The sequence below is a fragment of the Semicossyphus pulcher genome, unplaced genomic scaffold (assembly GCF_022749685.1).
Source record: "Semicossyphus pulcher isolate SPU_LCO1_2020_fin unplaced genomic scaffold, fSemPul1.0.p SCAF_18, whole genome shotgun sequence".
In the NCBI taxonomy this organism is placed as follows: domain Eukaryota; kingdom Metazoa; phylum Chordata; class Actinopteri; order Labriformes; family Labridae; genus Semicossyphus; species Semicossyphus pulcher.
Genome location: NW_027211691.1, coordinates 14,265,455 through 14,286,113, shown reverse-complemented (window position 1 = coordinate 14,286,113; position 20,659 = coordinate 14,265,455). Strand labels below are relative to the sequence as shown.

General features: G+C 36.5%; 2 protein-coding genes across 2 annotated transcripts in view; both read right to left on the bottom strand.

Annotated features, from left to right (window-relative positions):
• The window catches only part of cubn (cubilin (intrinsic factor-cobalamin receptor)), a 70,923-nt gene extending 66,758 nt beyond the window's left edge, over positions 1-4,165 (bottom strand). Inside the window, exons 1-2 of the mRNA XM_069667323.1 lie at positions 4,044-4,165; positions 3,745-3,874 (exon numbers count right to left, since the gene is read on the bottom strand). Coding sequence (XP_069523424.1) covers positions 3,745-3,874; positions 4,044-4,165 — 252 coding nt within the window. The remainder of the gene's footprint in view (positions 1-3,744; positions 3,875-4,043) is intronic.
• A 3,019-nt stretch (positions 4,166-7,184) lies between these two features.
• On the bottom strand, positions 7,185-19,883 carry trdmt1 (tRNA aspartic acid methyltransferase 1). The gene is made up of 11 exons (XM_069667305.1): positions 19,743-19,883; positions 17,962-18,071; positions 17,465-17,541; positions 15,613-15,684; positions 13,796-13,861; positions 13,049-13,118; positions 12,859-12,942; positions 11,298-11,656; positions 10,464-10,521; positions 8,264-8,393; positions 7,185-7,514 (listed from the first exon to the last, which is right to left on the bottom strand). Exons 1-11 carry the CDS (start codon positions 19,804-19,806, stop codon positions 7,414-7,416), a joined length of 1,191 nt encoding a protein of 396 aa, XP_069523406.1. The 5' UTR covers positions 19,807-19,883; the 3' UTR covers positions 7,185-7,413.
• Positions 19,884-20,659: the final 776 nt, after the last annotated feature.

Genomic DNA, 20,659 nt, shown 5'->3' with positions numbered 1-20,659 from the left:
GCACAGGGCAAAATATCATACGACAAGAAAGTCAAAGAAATATGACAAGAAAGTCAAGATGGTCTATGGTAATAATAGACCTGTGCACTTCAACTGTTATAATTATTATTATCAGCCTTTCATCATTACTATGCTGTTCTTGCTAATATTACACATTTAGGAATATGTGTGTATGTATATATATTGTTGTTGTTGTTGTTGCAACGACAAAATACATTATGTTGTTTTTGCTCTGTTTGTTTGTCTCTATCCTGCATCTCCCTGATCCCACTTTTTGGCCCATCCAATTGAGGCAGATGGCTGTTCAACATGAACCTGGCTCTGCTCGAGCATGGAGGTACAGTAAAGTTTTTATTTTGAGAAGGCTAATAACAAAGTCAAACATCAACGTGATCAGAGTGGTGTGTACATCTTGTATCCAGAAAATTAAGATAAGACAATAACCAGAAACTTGCACTGCAATGTTGTATCTCTGGTAAATGTAGCCCCAAGAGAAGTAAGAGCTTTCGACAAACAAAGCAGACAGATTTTCAGTGACTCCAACACTAACGACGCTACTCATTATATTCCAAACAGATCCAAACTAATTTGTTGATAAGACAGTTTTTTTAAACTGAAAATTAAAGTTGAGAATAGTTCTCTCCAGTAAAGGTTTTGTAATTGTGGAACTTGTTCAACCGTAGAGGGCAGCGCAGCGGAATGTAATATAAAGGGTTATCATTCCATTTAGCAAGGGCCAGCACATCTCCGCGTCTCCCTGTTAAATTCTTTCCTCTATATCAAGTTAGTAATGTGTTAAAACCTCACCAAACTGTTGCTGTTAGTTGGCTGAAAATTGAATTTTTATTTTTTTGATTTAGTTTTTTGCTTTAGTGACCTATGAGTCCCTACAGTCCCTGGGCTAAGCCACATTCTTGTGCAGCCATCTACAGTTGGAAAGGTGCCATAAAATATACATTATCACACCAAAACACTAGATCACTTTATTAAAATTAAAAAAAGCGTCTTTTCACGAGAAAAGGAAACAATAGTGTTGTCTAAAACCATTGAGCACAATTAAAACAAATGTAACCTGTTTGTTGTTGTAACTGTGTATTATACTGTATTGTCATTTATTTATGAATTTTTTTATGTGAGGGTTGTTGTTCTTTTTCTATTTCTATTTCAAAACCATGACGGGCTGTATGCAACTTTCATCAATTAGAAACTAAAGACAAGAAACAAATGGACAGTAAAACATAATATTTTGATACGTTTGAATAAGTCTTTAAATGACCTGATTAATCTGCTAAATTACAAACTGTGACTAAACCGGATTAAACTATATTCTACAAAAAATATCATTTTCAGAAGTTGATTTAGCTGCTTCCCTTATTGCACCAAAGCTGCATCATAATTTTAGAAAATAAAGTAAAATTACATCTATGCTGGAGTTATATCGCTAAGTGCTTTTGGAAAGAAAACCATAATAGATTTATGGACTTAATTATTCCAAAGTGCCACTAAAAAGAGCCTGGGACACAGCTGGGAAAAAGCACAAGAACAGTTATTTAACATTCAGTAATCTGTTTCTCTTGGGTTCATAGACTATTGGTGCCAATGAGTGCAAGATTATCCAACTGTGCAATATTTTGTGCAAAAACTCATCTATGCAAAAATCTGAGATTGTACTTAACTATTTAACTTGAATTTATTCTTATTCTGGAATTATCTTTAATTCACCATAAAGGCCATTTATCAGCATTTTATATTTCTTTATTTCTTGTTTTATTGTATATATACTGCACATATTTGACATATTTCTTACTTCTATTTATATTCCCTATATTTCTTCCTGCTTCTCTCTGTATCAAAGCAACTGTGATCCCCCCAGGGATAAATAAGTATTTCGGATTCTGATTAATACAAGTGAACTATCTCAATCTAAAAAAATGTTTGCTAAAGAGTTAAATATTAGAAGACCATGAGCTTCTGACACTATGTTTATGTGTGTGTCTGCTATTATTACATATTAGTTTGTTATAATCATCAGTAACTTTCTGATGTGTTATGTTCATGTTCTTACAGTAGATCTGTAACCATGGTGACTTAATACTTCAGAAATGACAAAAGCCTCAACATTTCTTACAATCCCAAAATTGAACATGACAAAAGTGGAACTCTTTTACTGATATAAACGACAATATATATTACTTCTTTCCAAAGTCCAAATGACAAGAACGTGAATACAACTAAAGTTAAACTAACATTTATGGAATATTGTTACCTTAGGTTACAAACTCAGCATAAAATATAATGCTAAAGTAATAAAACAGATTAGTTTACACCTGTGTTTAAATTTACACCTACATTAACGTTTTAATCAGGCCACTGATGCCATCTTGACATTTGAAATGAAAGCATAATGACATTTAATAATAAACATTTTTGTAATAACAGGACTCACTGGTGATGATGAGTCTGCAGAGATTTATAATCTGAATCCGCAGCTCCTTTTTATGAATTTATTTCACTCTCACTGCTGTTTGAGGTCCATTGCTGTTTTCTTTGACATAGTGATCACAGTGGAGCATATAGCAGGCCAAAAGTCAAATATTACGTTTAAAAGAAGGGTAGTAACCAAAAACAGAGCTAAAAGAGAATGAATATCAAAAATGTATTTACATTATTTAAAAGAATAATTGAGGGTTTAAGCTTGATATTGGTCCACAAATATTATACACATTTAATTTGCATTGTTTTCTGTTTTTTTTTTTTTTAATTATCATGAACTTTGTCAGTGCAATTACCTAAAACTCCCCCCACTACATAAACAGCGCATAAAAAGCTACATAATTAGCGCACACACTGTATTTGGAAAAACTGCTTATCACTTCTCTGCTGCATTCACATGGAACACTTTCCAATAGACATTAAAACTTCAATTTTTTACCTGTGGGTCGATTTAAAACAATGACAACAAACCTTATGTTGCTGCCATTCTTTTTGTATTTATTTCTGTTTGTGCATATTGATTTTGTTTTTTTGCATTCTCGACATCATTAAAAATAAGGGTATGCCCTCAAAGATTCCTTCGGATTTGCGTAAAGGTTGAATGAATGAATGAATACCAACCAGTTTAAAAGTGATGTAGTTCATCTATTTTTGGCTTGAGCACATACCCACATCTGTAACATCTGGCACAATTATATCGATAAAGAAAAGTATTCCACAAGGCTCAATAAATTAGATTTTTAATGCTGTGAAGTTTGACCCATCCATTCTAATCCACCTGGACCCTGATCTTTGGTCCTCTCCAAACTGCTGGGTCTGCTTCCTCACGTGTTAATCATTCATAGTCTCATATGAGCAGCAGCAGGTTTCAGTTTGTATAAAAGCTGATAAGAAGTTATAAGAAGACAACAACCTACATTTACAGATTTTTTTTCCCAATAGTAATAAAGTGTTTATTGGGGTGGTAGAGTGCAAAAATGTTTGCAAACAACTAACTCGTTATTACGATGAACTCAGTCAAGAAATAGAAGTAATCACAACAGTTGTGTTAAATTTCTGTTTATCAGACAGTAAAAATGTTTGATTGCTTAAATTGCATTCACTCATTATAACTGAAATCAGATTGTGTTTAGTCCAAAGAACCACAGGGCTGTTGTATTTGTAAGTGCACACAAAACCATCTATTTGTGATCTTGATTTTGAGCAATGTCAATAAAAAAAATGGTTTGATTGCATTTGACTCGAGCTTACCTGACTCAGAAGTTGGGTGAGGTCTTCATCATCCACTTTAATTCGGCCTGATGTTGAGGTCTGGAAGCGGATCTCTTTATTGTCACCGGTTGTGAAGACAAGGTGACCATTATCTGACAGCATGCGAGGTCTACAGGGTCAGGTCACCAAAATTCCATCAACAGACTTTTAGCTAATCATTTTTGAACAGTTGTATTAGGTCAGTCATGGTTATGGTCAAATAATAGGTTTAAGGTATACTTTTACAAAAATACACAATCTATAGGAACCCCATATAAGATAGAAAAACTCCAACTCACTGGTCATTGCTAATGTCCCTCTTGTTTCGTGTTTGAGCTGCGTCCCTTGGTTCTCCTTGCAGTCCTACCAGAAGGAAAATGAGTATGAAGAACAGCCATGGGAGTTTCAGTGTCCCAGCCATCGAAAGAGATGTGTTGCCTGGACACTCTAAACACCTTTACTGGGGTCTGATGTGCTGCCACACTCTAATGCTCACTGTCAAGACTTTGACCTGACCTGACACCATAAAGTACATCATTTTACCGAAGCCGGTTAACTTAATTATTTTGTGAGGAGGTCCTTCACATGACGTATGTAGATCAGTAACCTGCTTTGGATGAATGTATGTGTGTACTTTCGAGATACCAGAAGTGTGTTCCAACTGTGCAGATGGCTTTCCTCTTGAATTATCCTCTTGTAGGATTTTAATGTCAGTGTTCTTTATAAGAATGTCATACATAAACTTTTTTTTTTTTTACACTTGCTGTAGATGTAACTTTGTGAAAAAATGTCCTAATTTTTGAATGAATCAGAGTTTTAAGTTTTCACTTATTTAATAAAGAGTCCATTACCAAAATGTATGTGGATGAGGTTGGCATTACAGCAAACGTGATATTTAAAGTCAAAGAACGTTTTTTTTGTTTGTTTGTTTTTTCAGGTTTAACTCAATGCATTCTGAACACCCTAACCTTTTTTGTTTTCACCAGGAAAACTATTCCTATTAAACTTTTATTCTTGATCATCGATCATGTGCTTATAACAATCTTTATTATATATCAATAAACTAATCATTAATTGTGTGTAGGTTTCTGAAAACAATCCAGGCCTAGTTTTACACATCGTTACAAGTTAGTGATTTCCAGAAATCATGTGAGACAGCCAATAAAATGAACAGCTTTGCTAAGTTTTTATAGTAGAAATACCATTGGCAATGCTACAGGTCACTCCAGGAACCTTTCAGAAGCCGTCTCAGTAGAGTGCCTAGGATTCCATGGTATATGATTCTGTTTACAGCTTATGTACAACATTAATTGTCCTTTCCCTGAAACCTCCCCTGCTGCATCTTACTAACACCCCACTGGCATGAGTGAATTACAACGTGTAAAAATTTGATGACTAACAGAAACATTACAATTTTGTGCAGATGTAGAACAAAGACAATAAGCAGGCTGCTTCCACCTTAACATAAAATAAATGTATGGGGTTGGGGGCTGAATTCAATACTCACCATCATCCTGGTTAGTGCTGTTTTCAAATGAAATTAATACCCAGGACTCTTGTTAACGTGTTTCTATGACACACAGCATGTTTTGACTGATTTCTTCAAAAAAAAAATAAAGCTTTGTGTGAGGGTTTTGGACCTTAGACCTTTACTATTCCTGTTTCTTTTGTTACGCCCCACCCTAAGGCGGCCCTATGGCGCTAACAACTATCCACATTTGACCCAACAAAACTCACAGGAAACACCTTAAAAAAGTCAAAACCCAGGGATTTATTATAAACAATACTAACAACCAAATTAACTGAAGGCTAACAAAAGCAACTAGAACACAACAACACAAAATCCCAGTCTGAGAGGCAGAAACACAGCAGTCCCCACTCCAGAAGCCTCTCTTGATGTCAGTGGTGGTGTCTTAAAAAGGCTACTAATCCAAGGCCAGGTGTATCTCGTTGCAATTAGTTCACCTGCAGAGTTGGAAACAGAAGGGGAGAAGGGACAAACAGAACAAGGAGCACATACAGCCGTAACACTTTCGAACACCTTATTAATTAATTTGAAAAAACTCTCTCTCAATTTCAACTTCAAAGACTTAAAGCCATAAAGATGTGAAATTTTTAGCTCATTTACTTAAAATGAATAACATTTAGAAATCAAACTACTTAAGTACTATGTGTTAAACTACATGTACAGTAAGTTAATGAAAAAATATGAGTTGATTTGTTTAAATCCCTTTATAATGTTTTACAGCAATCTAAAGCCTGCAATAGAATTTGCAAGCATGTAAACGGCTGGCCACTTAAGAACCTGAGACTCAGTACAAATACTGTAATAAGTTAATAGCATCATTATGCAAACATTTTGGCAACATTTTTCGCTGTCATTATCATATGAATCTAGAGATTGGTCACTATTACATGTAATTTTATAATCTTCCAAAAACGTCCCTTTCCTTTAGAGCTCCAATCTACCTCACCTTACCTGCAGCATGCGAGAACAATTGATAGCTCACACAACATGGGGGGAATATTAATATTTCCTGCAACGTGGGGGTGGGGACATATAGTTTCCGCAAGGCCATTGATAGTTCAGAGGAAAAGCAAACAAATAAAAGCTTGCACAAAAGCCTTCTAAACCATTTCTCTTGGTGCTCTGTTTGCTTTGTCTTCGTGCTCTCTGAAGTGAAAGCTGTCAGGCATGTCCAAGACATAAAGTCAGCATGTGAGCTCTTTATAACACCATCAATTGAGAAGGATATACTTGAGATGACAAATTTATTGGGGAGGTGCGCGTATGAGGACAGTTGGAAAGACTTGGATGTAACCCACTTGCAAGCCTTTATTGGGTTGCTTATCTTGGCAGGACACATCAAAAGGTGAAGCAAGTTTGGAATGCTTACACTCGAAGGGAAATATTTCCAGCCACCATGTCTCTAAAGACATGTTTTCTCATGTGTCATACTCTTTGATGACAGAAACAAGGCAAGGCCGACTAGAGCATGATAACCTCGCTGCAATACGGGATGTCTGGAACAAGTGGGTTCAGTGATTACCCCGTTTTACAATCCAGGCCCCGACGTAACTGTGATGAATATCTGGTTGCATTTCATGGGCTCTCTCCAGACAATACATACCAAGCAAACAGGCCATATACGTCACCAAAATATGGGTACCATATGATGCACAGTCCAGCTATGCCTGAACTATGCAGGTGTACACACTGGTAAAACCCCTGGGGAAGCACCTGAAAAAAATCAGGGCATGAAGGTGGTACAAGTAAAAAAAAAAGTTTGTGATCTTTCCAAATGTTATAAATAAAAAATAAAAAGTCCTTAGAATTAATGTCAAGTCTTTAAAACACAAAAAAGATATTTCTTTCCAATTTTAGGTCAATAGGTGAGATTCATTGGCATAATTTCCATAGCCACATAATAGGTAAAACATTTACCACATGTTCGTTTTTATTTTCATAATTAGAAAATATATTTTGTAATCATAAAAAAACTAAGTCAAAGTGTTGCTTCAAGACATGTACTGTTGGAAGTGACATGCAAGATGGTACCTTATACTGTTAATTGGTGCTGTCTCTATGACACAGCCACTGTAGAGAACACACTGTAATATAATCCACAATAACAAATAAGATGATTTTTCTCCAGTTAGTCCCAAGAACTAGTAGACCAGTCGATGTATGAGTCTTGCCACCACCACAATATTGAGACTGTTTCCAAGAACTCTGTACTGCTGCTTGGTAGTTATCTGCTCTGGAAAGGCTGAAAAAAACATTACAAAAGAAGTACAAAACGTGAAAAAGAGTTTACACTTGTTGTCCGTGCAATAATATAACTCATAACATCAGGTTTTTAGACTAGAATTTGGAGAAAGAAGCAATTGAAATCTTAGTGTCAGTCTATCAGTCAGACTTCAAAAGAATTGTGTTATGTTATACCATATGTTGTAATTGTTTGATGACAGCATAATTTGTATGTTGTATGTTATTTAAAAAAAATTGACCCAAATAAAAATATTTTACATATCAATACAATACCAAACAATTCTGGACACCAAGACCAAGTGTATGACCTGCATTTATTACATGAGACACCTGTCACAGTCACATGGTAATTTTACTGTTGGCAGAGCCTCCAGTCTAATGTGTCCTTTACAATTGTACTGTATTTCACTGATGTACCACATGACTGTTCAGCTGTACTAAATGATTATCAAATGAGGTTTAAGTTACACGTCTGTCATCCTGTCCTCTCACCAAAAAGTTATGCAATATATTTCTCTTTCTCTCTCCATTAGAAGTGTGTAAGATGACACAAAGCCTCATTAGTTTAAAGCATCTACTAACTGGGTCTATTTTATAAAAAAAGCAATAAATATAAGATCTGCAAGCTCATATTTTATCAGGCCAACAGTTAATGTAGGTAACAGGTAAAATGCAATGACTAAAAATATGTTTATAATCTTAACAAGAAGTCTAGAGAAATGTTGACTTATGTTGACTATGACTTACAGAAGCTTTGGGGGAAGCCCATGAGGTTGGCAACTTCTCTCGGAGTAAAATAACGGAGCTTCAGTTTAAGCAGCTGCTGGAGTTTCTCCTCTTCAGAGTGCTGGTCAAGACCTCGGAACACACTGTCCATCTGCAGAGCACATAGACACACATAAAAACAAAAACAAAACATATTTCTGATGCTCAAAAGGAGATGACATTTATTTGTCCTTGCTTAAAAGTGTGCCCTTACCAATTGCCTATAAGTTCGCCTATACGGACACACCTTCATTTAGTTCCATATTTGGTGTATCTGCAGACCAGGACAATTTTCAACGGGTCCTGTTAGGGGAAGCAGCCCGGAGTTCCTACATGGAAGCTAAGCTACTGTAACTGCTGCAGATGGGGTCAAGAGTACCACGTACTTTAGCCACTTTAGTAAACTCACTATTGTAAGTACCTTATACAACCCCACTTCCAAAAATCCGAACTATCCCTTTAAATCTGATTCAATGATGCATTTCATCCTTCTTACTTCGTCCTCACAAAACTATGTTTAAAATTATTCAACAGACCTGAGGCACACAGAGGGGTAATTAATAAAAAGCTTATATTTCTTCAGGGCTACAGACTCATGCCTACGTGTTTCAGCCCTTAAGGCCTTCATCCGCGCAATTGCCTCTGACTGCATCAGATCTGTTCTATAACTTTAAACTTGGATCCCCATGTTAAAGAGCAATAAAGCAACACTTTTTTCCCCCACATATTTTTTCACACCTGCTTTTTAATTTTCTGTGTTTGAAATCAGAAAGACAGAAGTAGAAAAGTGAGGGAGGGACATTGTGGTTATATGTACATTCAGTCCCTCCTGCTCTCTGTGATCACAGTAAATTGATCTAAATGCAGCTGAATTCACAATGGGCCTCATTTACGAACAGTGCGTACGCATTAATCTGTGCTTGAACTGAATCTTGGATTCATCAATTTGTTCTTACCTAAATTTCTTCGTACTCTGCGAACAAATTTAGAACTCCCTCAGACCATGCGTACGCACAAATGATGAAAGAAATGTCCTAGGAAATGTTAACACACACCCTTTTAACTAAATGCATACTATATTAAAACTTAATTTATTGAAAAAAAAAAGGCTTTAATAGACAACAATAATTGAATTTACTAATGTATGGACCAAAGGTAAATGCTGTGTCATCCTCATAATTTATTGTCATATAATTAAAATCTTCAATTATAGCATATATATATATATATATGTATGTATATCAATATACAGTTGAGTTAGTTTATTAAGTTTACAGTAGAGTAGACCATATGAAAATGTTCATATTGAAATGTAACACTTTTGTTACAATTTCTATTTCTGCTGATGTGAAATTTTCCTTTTTACCTTTTGAGGCCATCTTTCACGTTCTTTCAGCTTCTCCGTAACACCGCTCTCTTCATGCGGCACCAAACAGATGTCCTTATATAGAGAAATAGAGGCGTGGCAGTATGCTGATTGCAGATCGCGGACACGCGCCTGTCGGTTTAGAATGGTTCTGATTTACTAACATACGCACGGTGGTGAGAACAAAATTGGCCGGTACGCACGTGTCATAAATCCGACGGTGATTTTGCGCAAGTACTTATTTTTTTACGGAGAGTAAGAACATTTCTGCGCAGACATTAGTGAATGAAGCCCAATGTATTTGTTTATGCTGTCAAGCGATTAAAAAAAAAAGATCTCATTAATTACAGGCTTTGTTAATAGTTTTCTTTTGCTATTTAACTTTAACAAAAACATTATTAGGTCGTATGAAACAAATTTTCTTCTTAAGTTTAAGATACTTGAGGGAAAATTTAAAATAAATTATCTGAGTTTAAGGGGTTAAAACTTGTCTTCTGTAAGACGTGTGGTACATTTTGTGGGTTGTATTAGCTCAATGAAGTATTTTTAAGAGGTAACAAAATTTGTGCTTTGTATGCTTTTATTTGTTTAAGTAAATTAAGGACTTGCAAACGTGTATTTATGCTTGTAAACTGTTAACGTGTCAGAACAACATATGTACACAAATATGGCGACTGGAAAACAGACAAATCTGCTTTAAAAATGTTGTGGTATTGAAACAGCGACACGGTGTGTACAACTGAGGTTAAAGGTCATTTGCCCTTTTCTGAATACAAACATTCCCCCGAGACATGTCTGTACTGAAGCCAAACTTACCTCTGTTTCTATGCAGCACTGCAGCACTGAGCCAGTTCCCTCCACATAGCGACCATAGCTATGAATAAACCATAATCAATAGTATTACTATGTGATCATTTGAACAGTGATCAAGCAATTAGCAGATTAAAGTTAGACCTATGACCTAGTTCAAGGTGGGGTCTTATTTTTTAGGTTGTCCGAGTCAGGTTCATGTCTCTGATGACATACTTTGTCGTTATCAATGCGAGAAAATAATTTTCATGAACTCAAAAAGAAATAAAGAAATAATTTCATGACAATAAGGCATTATCAGAGCATTATTATTAAATTGCTGCTCCTTCGACTATTTATAAATAGCTCCTCATGCTGCTGGCAATATCTTCCTGTCTGTTTATAAAACTCAAACACGTACTGCCTTCTATGTGGCATATGATATATTTAGAGCTCCCAAATGCAAATGCATGGTGTTTATCAGATCCCTGGTAAATTCAGCTACTGAGTGATATCGGCCTGAACAGCAAATTGAGTTGTAAGCCTTAATTATAGTATTTAAAGTTCATATAATACCAACTTCTGACATCTATTAGCTGTTTGAACAATGAACATTTGAATCATGGTCATGATCATGATCATCATCACTCTGAGGGAGTACATATAGTCTATGATTTGGCTGGACACATCTATTAAACTTGATTTAAACTTCATTTAATAAAAGGCAAAGGGCCACCATTTTCAGCAGTTATCACACCCGCATTTAGCATGCACACGCATGGATCTGCACAAGTGTCAGTTGGCTGTAACATAAAACAATGGAACAGAAGTAAGTCAGATGAAGAAGGTAACTGTACCCACCCTTTGGTAAAGCAGACAGACCTCCTGCATGTGGTCTGAACAATGTCCAGGAGCAGAGCATATCTCAGCAGAGTTTTAGGAGGAAGGAGATACTTTTCAATATTAACTTCCATCTGCGGCTCCAGGAAGTCTTGGATCTGCCTGACGGACAGGTCTTTGTTCTGCTTCATCTTCCTCTTGGCATCCGTTGTTGTCTCTAGTTTATACAGGACTTTGCCTCCCTGCAAATCCTCTGCTGGTCGGCAGGTATCTGGATGAGAAGGACTCAACTCTGTGGGCTTTTCGGGGGAATCCCTCTCAGCAGGATGTGGTAGTAAAAGGGAATCATTCTCAGCAGGATGTGCGAAGGCATCTAAAATCTGAGATCAGAACACTTTACTAATCTGTGTGTATATAAGGCTTTTGACAAATACAAGGGTCAGTCCTAAAGTAACAAATCATCATGTCAGAGTGACAAAAACTAAATACCATTTTATTTGAAGTGCTTGTATATTCTTATTATATAGTGTGAAAAGGCCAGCAGATGTTACCAGTGGTCTGTCTCTGGGGCGTAGGTCTGCAAAGCTACAAAATCTGTAGCCATTGTTTTGGCCACCAGCAGAATCATTTAATCACAGACATAGTTTGTGGCCAGAAAGAACTACGGGCTTTTTCATATCAGCGTTTTAGCCTCTGCCCATCTTGGATTGCCAAACAGCTACAAAACTACCCCATTAACTGTAAATTTAACATCAAATACCCAAAATACTTGTTGAATTGTTTAAAGATAGAGTATCTTTAAGTAATGTGCTGGTAGAATATAGAAAACATGTTTGTTTGTGGTGAAAAGAAACTTCACTGAACATTGTGTAATGTTACTTAAAGTAATAATCTCAAAGATTTTCATGTAAATAAATGTCTGTTATGTCACTATCTACCTCCGAATGAGGTAACACAATGGTGATAGAGCCTATGGCCCGCTGATAAAAGCCTTTGCATTTGCAGTATTACGGACCAATGCCACTTGTGATTTTTTTCACAAAAACAAAGAAGAAAAAATCACAAGCGGCACCCAGTTAGTGATGCGTTTTCCATCAGCCAGCAGTGATTGGTCTGCCAGAGAGGGTAGGCGGAGCTAAGCAACAAACACGTGTGTAAAGCTGCTGTTTTTCCGGTCTCTGCAAGTGCTGTGCGTAAACAGTCATCTACTATGGTTGAACAAACAAAGAAAAGATCAATTACTACAGATAAAATTTCAAATAGGAAAGCGACTGTCAGTGAGGAAAATTAAGAGTTACAACCGTTACAACCGGAGCCAAACGTGGGCGTCACACATGCAACACTGTTTGAATTTCTGGGAAGTGTGCCCCCGTAATAACCGTTCATCGCCATGGTGCCGCCAAAGAGATCTTTGAGATTACCACTTTAACTAAACACTTTGAGTGATGGCATATTATCAACAGACTTTGTACCAACAGTGTCACAGATGAGAAAACCAATATTACTAGCTCTGAAGCCTAACTTTGGTTGCTTTTCTTTGAAACATTTCAAGATACCACTCACGCTGTCAGTGAGACCTCACCTTTGAACTGGCCTCTGTGCTGAAGTTTTCTGTTGAAATCTTAGCAATCAGGTAATAACGCAGTCTTGAATTTGGGATCCCAACCTGAATTTAAGAATGTAACAGTCTCATTAATATAACTCACAACATATAACTTCCACAGATGTACAGATCTATTTAACAAATGAATCATACATTGTGTCTTCCTTACACTCGTGGGCGAGATCATCATCTCCTGAAAAGCGTATCCACATTCCATCAGTGTTTTCACCAAAAGTTCTCTGGGGAAAAGAAACATGACATGAGGACATTTTAACTTCCAACTGAAATACTTTCACCAATTTACAACACCATTACAGCGGTTTAAGGGAATACATATATATTGTTACAAATTATAGGTGAGAAATAAGGAGATTTCAATTCTGCAATAAAAATGTCCCATTAATATATTATACATGAGCAAAGTTATAACAATCAAAGATACTTTTTTAACATGTTTGTTCCAGCAAGCGACATCGACATTGGAGTGAAGGCTCCTGTAGTCACTCAGGCCTGATATGAGATCTTTAGATCTTCAGTACATCCTTTTTAAGATGCTAAAGTGCAACCTGATGAAAGTGCATCTAACACTTCCTCACTCAGGGGTTAAGATACCAATCATGAACCACATGCCGTCAACTATTGAATAAATACATAAAAAGAAAAAAAAATATTTCACAGTACATTTTGATCCAAGTATTACTCACTCTATTTGTATTTGAAAAGAAAACAATGTTCACTGGGTTCAAATATTGCAGGCTTTGTTGGATATAAATTAATCAATATATCACATTAACACTGTGTGGCTGTTAGAATTTGACATTGTACTTGTCTATGAATTGTAGCCTGCCAACTGTTCATGTTGATACCTACTGACATGTTGACCCTTCAGGTGCACCCATGCTTTCTCCACTGTTACCTGGCAGAAGAGCTCTCAAAACCTTTCACATTCTCCAGCAAGATGAAGCGGGGCAGCCGGCACAGCCTGACCACAGAATGCCATATGGAAGTTGGAGAGAAAGAAGAAGAGGGTTTTATAAAATAAAACATATCCATCCTTGGCCCACAACAGAGAGAGTGCAATGACAATAAAGTTGAAAAAAAAGAAGAAGGTAAATGTAAGAAAAAATAAGACATTATGTGTGTGTGTGGGGGAATACAGATTTCTGAAAGGAAGGCCAGACAAAAGTACTGCCATACAGTTGTATACCTTCGCCGAAAAGTTAAGTGACAGGGTATATTGAACCATGTGTTTCACACAGAATGATAGAGGTATAGACGGGGGATATATTTGTATATTGAAAGTATTTGAAAGAACACGTTTCCTTAAAACAAAACAGAAGCATAAATGGGACAACATTAAACAGGAGAGGTCGCACCTCATTCATTTACCAGACATGCTCTCTCTCTCTGTGTTCCTGAGCAGAGTATGGGATTGTCAGAAAACCCTTCTTGGGTTGCCAATCACATGTCTGATTTAGTTAGCATTTCGATTAATCGCTTTTTTCTTCTTAAGACTGAAGCTTATACGATATATAATAATTCATTAAAATACTGTAAATAATAATAATATATTATAATAAATATAATATAATACCAGTATAATTAATTAATATATATTTATATATTGTACTATATATAAATTATATGATAATTATATATTACAATAAAATCAAATATTTAAATTATATTGTTACATATACACAGTATTTTAAATACATTATATATTATTATCTACTATATAATATATATTATAATAAATAAACATTATAACAATGTAATTATAATTAATATAATATGTCATATGTAATTATATACATGTATTTATATTCATTAAATGAATTACATTCACTGTATTGTTTTGTCGTTAATATTTTCATTAAGCTTTCCCTGAAATGTATCTTCTACCCCTCTCCAATATGGCCGCCGCGTCGACGTATTGCTCCTGTGGCGGCATCTACGTATTTATATGTATGGAGCTGCCCGGTTGGCCGCTTTCCTCTCCTTGCCCACTGCCCCAGGACAGGCCCGTCCGCCCCCGACTGCCTGTGCACTGCTGCGGCGCACGTGGCGAGAGGGGAGAGAGACGTGAACTGCAATTACTCTGAGCAGCATACATGGGAATGAATTACAATATAATGGATTTCACTGGTCTGAAAAAGACGCTAAATTTGTTATGAGTCGCTTTTTAGAAAAGAGTCACAAAGAGAGAGAGTCGCTAAATTGGCAACACTACCACCGGAAGTAAACACAGCCGCGTTACTATAAATTATTCAGCCCTATGGAGGATTAACAACAAGCAGCTCTATTACTTTTACTGTATCGTTAATGGTGTTATTTTTCAAATTAAATATAGGTGTATATATATATATATATATATGTATATATCAAATTAATCGCATAAATTAACGCTTTAATTTTGACAGCACTAATATTAATATATATTAAAATCATCAAGTATCAGACATTATTATCTTTAGGCAAAGTCACACACAACAGCTCTGAATTGGCATTTGACTTATCACATCTTTAAATAATAATACAAACAACTGAATATTTCCCTGGTTAACAAATTGGGGCAGTTAAAGGACACAGGGACACAAGGATTTCTCGAAAGTTACGGGGGAGGGGGGTGTTAGCCTAAAGAATTTCTATAGATGATAAAATGATTTAAGGGACAATTAAAATAAAACATTGTTGCAAGAAAGTTGAAATATGAAAGATAAATCTGCAAACCTTGGCAGAAGCTCAAGGATGTAGAGGAAGCTCTTTGTTCTGGGGTCGGCAATGTCCCCCTGAAGTCCTATCCTGTACAGAGGAAAGAGATGAAGATTTCAGTGGAAATACAGTTTTAAATTGAGAACAAAAAATTAATAAAAAATCTTAAATTCCATAAAACCTTATCCTTATAGAGTCTCAGGGGCAAGAACAGATCCTAGCTGACATTAAGAGGTGGGAAACACCTTTGACAGACCGCCAGTCAAAGCAGGCAGGGGGGGAACAAGATGTAGCAATTACAGGGGGGTAAAGGGTTTGGATTAATTCTTTGTACTAAAATCACCATTTCACTGAGCGTATTGTTCAAATCAGAACACCTACAATTTTAATTTAGAACTTAAATAATTAACATTATCTTAAGCTGCATAAATTGACCATTCACTAGAGTCTTAGCTGTAATGATAACTTTGGCCTCATACTTAGCTGTAGTTTATTTCTTAGTAGGTGAAACAGCTAAAAAGAAACTCTTGGTTGTTTTGTGGGTGATATGCTCTCTATGTGCAACTATCCTTTTAATTGACGAGCCACGTTTTCACCATAAGGGGGAAATATCCATCCTTTGTCAGCAATAGTGGAACACTGCAGAGTACAGTCAAGTATAACGATAATGCAATATATTACTAATTGTTTAATAAAATAGTTTATCATTCTATATGAAACTAGCACAATTATAAAGGATGTTTTTAATTGACTGGTTTGAGAAATTAGAACTGATCGGGGACTCAGCACGATATTAGAAAAGAATTAAATTGCAATAATAAACAAAACAACCCCCAGTCCCCACCCTTTACCAGTTTGTCTACCTGTTTATCAGTGTGATCAGCCTGGTGACAATAACTTTTGGAAACAAAAGCTCACCATATCCTACTTCCTTTAAAAAAAATGTTTTTTAAATTTAAAAAATTTTAATTTTTTTTTTCCATATCCTCCTCCCCTTCAGCACACACAACCTCTGTGTGCGTGCTGCAAGTGTAGCCACTTGGATTCAGTAACAGATTACCGCATGGGGTAAAGTGGGCACATGCCTTAAGAATGTATGTATATATATAATTTCTTTTTTACGTGTAGCATATTTTTGTTTTAAATATATGCTTTTTTTTAGAATGTTATTTGAATTTAAAAAAGAGATTCAATTCGATAGATGTAATGACGTAGGTTGCAAGATGCACTAACTTTCTTTCTAAAAGCTGCCTCGCCTAACTGAACGTCTGCTTCTATCATCCCGCCAACATTATCTAAGACAGCATCAGCATTAGGTGCATGTTAGCATTGACTGTTGCACATCCTAATTGCGATGGTTAAACGATATATTCTTTAGCCCTATGGAGGATTAACAACAAGCAGCTCTATTACTTTTATAATAGTTATAGTTATAAGTTATAATTTGGACATTTGGTTAAAAACTTTTCCATCTTAACCATTTATAATTAACATATTCATTGGATGTATGAACGTTTGCTGCCAAGCACTGCTTTACCCAAATAAAGCCTCATGAAGCTGTTACTGTGGCTGGAGACATGCAGTGTTGTGTTCACCTATCTGTTCAACATAATGGAACTATACAAGATAATAATGGACATATACAATATCATTTTGGCAGCCTTCTGGGCAGGTCACCAGCCTGACACAGTGCCAATGAATAAACAACCCACATTTATAAATATGGGCTATTTTTATGGTCTTAGAATTATTACCTTATGGAGGTAAGCAGAGCAAAGAAGTAAGGAGCATGATGACTGCACAAAGGTTTGTGTGACTGAGGTTCTCCAACTTATTGGACCACAATGTATACAAAACAAATTAGACATACCTGGTGAAAGGCTGACAAGGAGGGCTCATCAAGATCATATCAAAGGATAATTTATTGAAGTCATCCAGCGTTATCCCCTTAAAATAAAAAAGATGAAATCAAAAGTCAGGAACTATTCAAGCTTTTAAAAGTCAGAATACAAAATAAAGCCAAGATTGATTGATTGATTGCTTGCTTTGGACCTGTAAACCATTTTCATAACTCCTACTATATCAATGATGGTCTTCATCAGTCCCTTCATCCTCAGAACACACTTAGTCCTGTTTTGCCTGGTGCATACAATAGGATTTTTAGATCTAGCGTCTTCAAGATTTAAACTCAAACTTGTCTGATCAAATCTGAGTTCTCAAAAACAAGTTCTCAATAACTTGGTGATGGTTCCCATTCAGCTCGCTCTTGTCTGCTATTAGAGGTTTCTGCTCAATAGTTCAACCCTGGTCCTTTAAAGCATAGGATTTCATGCCATAAATATCAAACATGCTAAATCCTCCACCCACCTCAATGGTCTTGTTCCAGAGGGGGGTGTCTGGGAAATTGTGCCTATAGATTTGATTAGCTGTGGTGTTTATATCGATGGCAGCAACCACCTGGAAAGGTATGCCACTCTCTGGAGGAAGAAAAAAACAGATTGTGAGAACACACTATGTTTCTAATCATACAGCTCTACAACATTTTAATCTAATGTAGAGAGAACAGCTTTGGGGGATAAATGGCTACTTTGATTGCTTTGACATGTTGAAAGGATTTCCTGTCTCTTTTCAAGCATACATGTGACACATACTGACAGGAACAAGGTAAAAGGCACAGGAAACATACGGATTCAAAACTTAGCTGGACTCATGGCACTTGGCAAACGTTTTGTGATATTTAGGCAGCAGTTTGACCAAATTATAAAATGATTTAACCATAGTACCCGTAGGGAAGGGAGGAAGGAAAGAAGGAAGGGTTAACACCAGTCACGCTGTAGCCTTTTTTTTTTAACAACAGAGCTGTAACAAAGTTTTGTTGTTACTCCGCCTTCCCCTGTTCCGTCCTTCCGGTTCATTTGTTTACACATACATAGTTTCTCCTCTGTTTCTACCGCCGCTGCCCCATCAGCGGTGGAACGACTTTGCCCCACCATTTCACCTGCGTAAATTTCAAACAAATGGCGAGATGTAATAAAGGGGCAATAGTCCCTTCTTAAATAGGCTGTGTAAAAGAGGCGTATGTCTGTGTACACACTGAGGGGGCAATGTATAAACAAAGTCAGATTCAGTTTTTTTGTACACATATCTAGCCAAAAAGACTTGCTTTTGTACAATTCGGGCTGAACAACATAGCCTTTGTTAAAATATTGCAATCATTTTGGGCTCCATCATGATATAATGAATTAAGCAGCATTTGTATAGGGATTATTTTGTCCTAAACTTAATAGCTGTTTACAGATTGGGGGGGGCACAGAGTGGGCTAAAAGGCACAAGAGGCCTAATTTTCATTAGCAATTATTCACTTACTGTTTAGAACTGGGTGAGCAAATATCATTGGATAAATATCATTGTATGTATATATGATATAATAGGGGCATTAAAATGTGCCAGAACCCAATATCTTTCTACGTGCCAACAGGCCCCCCTAGTTAGCTATTTTCCGCCACTGGTTCACTACACCATATGTTTGTCGAAAGCCATGCCAAAGTAAATGTTGGCTTGATGGTTATAATATCTGTATTTATTAATGTAATGCATATCAATGTTTGGCTCATTTTTAATTGGAAATATAGTAGTAGGTTGTTGGCATTAGTTATTGTCCATGTAGTGAAAAATAGATGTTACCCTCTAAGTTCAGTGCAATACAATATTAATTTTATGGGAATTGTCCATGTTTCCTATATTAGCCTAACAATAATGAAATAACTTCCCAAATAGAGAAATAGGTACATCCGAAGAGCACATGAAAGCAACATCACTCTTGCTGGTTTTTCTGAAGTTGCCTACTCCAGCTTTAAGTTTGTATCCTAGCTGCTTCCGGTGGATTTGTTGTGGACATCCCAGCCAGGAACGCATCCGTTCAGTTCAAGTGTTGTGAAGTACCGACATTTGAATTCAGACTGGGGGTCATTGCTGCAGCTGTTTTAAGTGACAACCGAGGGGACAGGGAATATACCGCTTTAAAGGGAACCTGGTTTATCCGAAACATCGCTCTTACTACAACGTGGCAGAGAGAATCCGTCTCTGACGGTTAAAAACTATATTATAATGGATTAAGTTACAATCAGAGTCTAACAATATAAACTTACCCTTTAATGCATAATGCATTCCTCCTATCCCACTGTAAAGCTCGAGCACCCGCAGGTTCCCCATGGCATGGCACACAACTGCCTCACTGTTGTACTTCTCAAAATTTAGTGATGGCTGGCTAAACAATGTAAATGCGCATTACCGCCACAATCTGGTACGGAGTCAGCTGCAGCCACAGCACAAGCGTGAAGGAAGGACGTTTAAGGAAGTTCAACTACCAAAACATGGTTCGTGGGCTGGTTCGGTGTCAGGAAAGACGTCACGTCCGCTTTGCCGATGTCAACAAAATAAATGATGGAGCACGGAGCAACGCTAAGTGTTAAACTTTGACCAAGAATGTTTGATAAACATACTTAGTTGTCCATATTTATCAGTGAGTTTATTCAACAGTATTAGCCTGTTTCATGCTGTGTAAGTAGTGTGAATTACTTTGTTTTGTGCATTTAATCAAGTTAGGACTGCTTAATTAAGCTAATTTACTGCTTTCTTAAGCTAGCAAGCGTTAGCATTACTATAAACAGAAATGCTAACGCTAAGGAACGAATGCCATTTTCGAATTTAATTAATTAATCCATAAATTGTCTTCAGGTTGCACATCATATATTCTCGGCTCAGGTAGTATTTTAAACTAACATTAATTAAAACTACTGATGCATGTGAATTTCTCAAATAACTTATGAATCCCTTCTTTTATGTGATGCTGTGTTCTCTTATAGCCCATTACACTGACTGAGGACTAGAGTGACGAAGCACAAGAAGAGAATCTGAACAACTTCAACGAAAAACTCAGCAGAGCTTAGGAGTCAGAGCGGCTTCACCTCCCTGACTTCCTCACACTCACCACCGTCTGTATGCTGCTGAGATCCACCCTGGTTGTTAAATCTATCTATTGGAATTTTTTTAACAAACCTTGTTG

What these genes read in the sequence shown, in the direction of transcription:
- trdmt1 (XM_069667305.1), bottom strand. Translation starts at nt 19,806, where the DNA reads ATGGGGAACCTGCGGGTGCTCGAGCTTTACAGTGGGATAGGAGGAATG. An exon ending in ATCCTTGAGCTTCTGCCAAG is followed by an intron (nt 13,862 to 15,612) that starts GTTTGCAGATTT and finishes TTCTGTGGTCAG; the next exon opens with GCTGTGCCGGCTGCCCCGCT. An exon ending in GCACAGAGGCCAGTTCAAAG is followed by an intron (nt 11,657 to 12,858) that starts GTGAGGTCTCAC and finishes TTCTGATCTCAG; the next exon opens with ATTTTAGATGCCTTCGCACA.